At 37.9% G+C, this 4,975-nt stretch overlaps 1 protein-coding gene across 1 annotated transcript; it reads right to left on the reverse strand.

Annotated features, from left to right (window-relative positions):
- Positions 1-864: 864 nt before the first annotated feature.
- LOC137985271 (kelch-like protein 12) lies at positions 865-4,975 on the reverse strand. Its single transcript, XM_068832841.1, has one exon. It carries the CDS (start codon positions 4,929-4,931, stop codon positions 3,159-3,161), a length of 1,773 nt encoding a protein of 590 aa, XP_068688942.1. The 5' UTR covers positions 4,932-4,975; the 3' UTR covers positions 865-3,158.

The raw sequence follows: 4,975 nt of genomic DNA on the forward strand, positions 1-4,975 counted from the left end.
TTACACTCAAATAATATTGAAATCACAAAATGTGTCTGTAACATCAAAGAACTGAAGGGGTTGTTATGATTAAAAACAATAACAATAGCAAAACAATTAATAATTCCATCTTTCAAGGCTCAGTGTAAAGTGCAATTACATTGTCATGGAATCACAGTATCAGAGCCAAGATGACCGTAGGGATACTCCATCATCCACTGAAATGTTCACTTGTATCCAGAAATTCACCCGAATTAAATGCACGCCAGAGTTTGACATCCAACTCGAAGTGTCCCTTAAGTCTACGCCTTTGCTATTACATATTTCCAACAATAAGGTAAGGGTAAAGGTTGGTGTTATTTTTTAGCTTAGGGTAAATGCAGTTGTTTGTCCTTAATTAAGGAAGAGCATTTGGGGGACACTGTGACATTATTTGTCTGTATTCCCAGACATCAGTGATCACCAGTGATGTTGAAGTTTGGAAGAAGAGGAAGGGGACACTTCGTGACGCTTATTGAAATCCACGTACATCTAATTTCTTGCATTTCTGGACACACCTTTCAAAATCAGGGACATGATTCCTGAAAGGGAAACACTTGCCCCCAAAATTTAGTTCAATAGGATCCGACTCCGTTTTTGGAGTTTGGACTTAAAATCTTTTTTCTTCTTTGTGGGGGACGGGAGGAAGGGGGGTGTCGCGATCCGGCTGCGCATAAGTAAGACATCTCAGTGTCGTAGAAGCAGCCCAAGTAGGATCCGAACTCGGTACCTATTCCTTCAGAGGCAATCGCGATCACCACTAAACCAAGGAAGACTATATGACCAATTAAAGGGGAAATATGTATTAACATATTGTGTGCGTGACCAGAAATGAGTCTTTGTGTTTTTGTCGCACGCAATGCTGTATCCGGTTATCGTATGGCTGCGTAACGCATATTATAATTTTACATAAATTCTCCCAGTATTGTTAAGAAAAAGTATTAAATATTTTTAAGTACTATCGTGGAGATTTGCAAAGCATTTTTTTACTGGTTTAAATTGGAATCAATGCCTTTAACAGTTTAAAATGTAAACAACTATTAGCCTACGATTGCACTTAACCCTGTCATCGAATGGAATGGAATGTGGACTGTGCACTTCGGACTTCGACTACGGAATTGAAACCGGATTATTGACAGAGATATTGAAACATAGAAATACTGTGAACTTAAAGGAAGTGGGTTAACAATCCTTCGAACAAAGTGTAGGCTACCTGTAGCCTCTTTCTTAATGTCAAAATACAAATTTCAGTTAATGTAGTAGCTACATACTCTGAAACATGAATATTTGAAAAAGCTAAAGTTTAGCTTTTTCAAATATTCTGTTTAAAACAGATTACCTTTGGAATAATTTATCCATTACACGCATTACCGTAGGGTGTTAGTGGTCAAATTATCAGCACCAGATGTAAAGATTACCGTATTATTAATTTTTCATTTGGATTTTTTTTTACTTTTGGAATAAATGAGGAAAATGCTTACCAAGTCACAGTATTTAATAAACTTATGTCCAGAAATGCAGGAACTTAGATGCTCCCCCAATTTTGATATCCGACACAAAAAAAGGGTTCCGTCTAAGCATTTGCTGCCTATTTCTAGCAATGAGGTAAGTGTAAGGCTTAACATTACTTTCTGGTGAGGTTAACTGCAGCTATCTTTACTTGAAGACTGGTATGTAGGGGAAACTTTGCGAGGTAACTTAATTGTCTGTATTCCCAGGTACAAGTGATGTTGAAGATGGGGTGAAAAGCACGGGGGCAGTTTGTGACGCTTACTGAAATTCACGGGCATCTAAATTTTCTGCATTTCTTAACATATCTAACTATGTACATATGTACAGTTTTTACAACTGTAAAGGTGAATTATTGACTTTCAAGATGCCGGGGTGACTGCATACTGTGTACCAAGTGTTTAGAACAAAAATTATCTCCTACTTCTCACTATCTCAAGAAAGCCTCAAAGTTTATGAAGGTATCAAGATTTCCCTCAGAGGTATGGAGTCTGTATTTTCATAACATAAATGACAATTGAATAATGAAGAAAAACTTAGAGTGATCAAGCTGTGTGCTCTGTGTCTTAAACATTGTTTCAATTAGGTGCTTTACAGTGTTAAAAATTACGCCTGTGGGTTAGTAAGAAGCTCCATAATTTTTATACTAGAACCTTCAAATAGGAGAGTGTGTGGTTGGTAAAAATTGGGGTACAACACATCTTGCTAACTTCAATAAATTCATACATTACTAATGCATACATTACTAGCACTGGTCATTCATAGCTTAAAAGAAGGGTCTTACAATTATAACTTTGGAAAGTCATGCATGCAGTTTTAACTGTCTTGTCAAATTTGATGTTAAGTGTTAATATTATGAATCTTACTGAAGAAGCCTGAATTTTAAAGCTGGATTTCTAGACCTTCGGCCATGATTTACCTCTTCTTGTTGTGGATAAATGTAACTACACTAACAACAACCTCATTCTCAGGGTCTTTCTTCTCCACCTCCACTGTCGGCAGAGAAAAGAGAACCTAGGAACAACTTTGGACTAACACATTATAAAGAACTCAAACTAATTTCACTAATTATTATTCAAAACCCAAAACTGTATTTTTCACCCAGTTTGTTTCATTAGAGGAGAAATTACTGTGAAAATCCAAAAACCATGGACACTAGAAATATTTAGGAAATGTTATTGTGTTTCAAGTAAAAAGCCAATCTAGTGCAAGAAAACTAAACCGCAACCAGTAACAGTAATTTGTTTGTGGTTCCATGTCACTTCTGATTGGTTGCTGCACAATGGAAAATGTCAACTCAATTCAAAGTGTTCACGGTTTTCAGATTCACACAGTAACAAGCAACCATTTAAAACTGGTAAAAATGACTTGTGTCCATTCATATTTTGCCAAACGTTTATCCAGAAATGTATCCCACAAGCTTGCTTTCCAGAACTTTTATTTCTGGGAAAAAAAAAAGAACTTTGTGTATCAGAAAGTTGATGAAGTTATGTTCTATTCTACCATATGCCTCGTAGAATTTAGTTTATTATTTTAATGCATTTATGTCAGAGACAAATAAAGAACTTTGTTCACTGAATGCTCCTTGCACTAATGTATCTTCCTTTCATTGCCAAAGATGATCATATGTTTCATTCAGGGGCTAATGGCTGCGGTTTGTCAATTACTCGTTTGAACAGTTTTGCTGAACAAGCATGAAAGTAGTCCTCTACAGTATCAGAGCCTTTGATTGGAATAGTTGATATTTGTGTCCATTCATTTTTCTCCACGTCAAACTCTTCAATATTTGTTACTCTTTTGGGGCGACTCTCCCGTCTATTGTATGTTGCCTGTAAAGTTCCTCTCCTGCCACCCAAAACATACAGAATTCCATTGAAGCATATCATGCTTGCAAACATTCGAGGTTCCCTCAGACTGGACATTACCAACCACTCATCAGTATTGGGATTGTATACTTCACATGAGCTGATTGCTTGTCCACTAGTCTCTACTCCCCCAGCTATGTAAACCTTGTCTTTCATTGTGGCACCAAAAGCACCATATCTTCGCTCATTAAGTGCTGCAAGTGTTTTCCACCTGCTGTTCTCATTGCTGGGATCAAATCTTGTAGTGGTTGTCAATGCATTTCCATCTCGTTTCCCACCTATAAAGTACAGATACTTGTTATCAGTCACAAGACAAGAGTTCTCCTGGGTGTTGATCAGTTTATCCACTTGTCTCCAATGGTTGCATTCAGCATCATATTTGTAGACCTCATTACAAGAAGTATGTTTTGCATAAAGCGCACCCTCTAAAACCGCATAGGTACAGCTGGTAAGGTCACACACATCTTTTCTGAGCTGAATTGCTGCCCATGAATTGATACTGGGCATGTAGTACTCCATTACTTCAAAATTAACCAGTGAATCTGACTCCTTGTTAAACATAAAAATTTTATTCTTGTACTGGGTTGGAGAGTGATATTGGTATCGAAAAGGAGCATCTGCTAGCCTGTACCACGAATTTTCGCCAGGAAAGCAACACAAAGCTCTTCCCCCTCCACAGACAAAAATGCCTTCCAAATGCATCTCCATGCAATTCCTTGGCTCTTGATCAACCTGCCCATCACAAGAATTAAGCATCAGTTTCAGGGTGTCTAGGAGAAAATTCACTCCAAGTTTGTCATTTTCAGTCACTAGTTCTTCTCTCTCTAATTCATGCAGTACAAAGTTGTGTGTCAATGAGGAAATGCGCACCTTATCCAACAACTCGGGAAAGTCTCCTTCTCTTTCACTTTTGTTGTGAGACACCCATCTTACAATTCCCTGGAAAACCTCTTCCTCGGCATTGATGATAATGTGATCGCTTGACACCCATTCCTTAACTTGTTTTACACTGAGATTAAGAAAATCGTCTGTTTCCATGACAGCACTAAAATTAGAGTTGATCATTTCTCGGGATTTTGCCTTTAATTCCTCGCAATGAAACTTCTCAGCAAAGTAATAATTGACAAGACAATTCTCAGTTGTGACAATGTCCTTCAAAAAGTTTCCTGCCATTGTTTTAAGGCCTGGCAGAAGAAGATAATCTGCTGTTGCGATCAAATCATGGGCTCTTTCTTCGGTGATCAAAACATTTCCAGTATAAATGTACTTTAGCACATCTTCCATCACAGCCACAGATGCCTCTTCAAGTTGTATTTTGATAAGTTTCTCCCTACTTTCTCTCATGTTGCTTGTGAGAAGATTGAGCAAGAACGGGCTGGCTGCAGCTAAAACACCTCCATGTGCTTTGAACTTCTTTCCTTTCACTGTGATGGTTACATCACAAAGACTTTCTTCTTTTCGCAAAACATTAAGGCGCTCGAGAAGTTCCTGAAGATGGTGGGAAGGCTCTGACGACATTGACTTTAACAGCGCCTCCATGTTGTTCAATAGTTTGCACAACACTAACACAACACTTCGGTGTT

Source organism: Montipora foliosa, chromosome 14 (genome assembly GCF_036669935.1).
Source record: "Montipora foliosa isolate CH-2021 chromosome 14, ASM3666993v2, whole genome shotgun sequence".
Lineage (NCBI taxonomy): Eukaryota > Metazoa > Cnidaria > Anthozoa > Scleractinia > Acroporidae > Montipora > Montipora foliosa.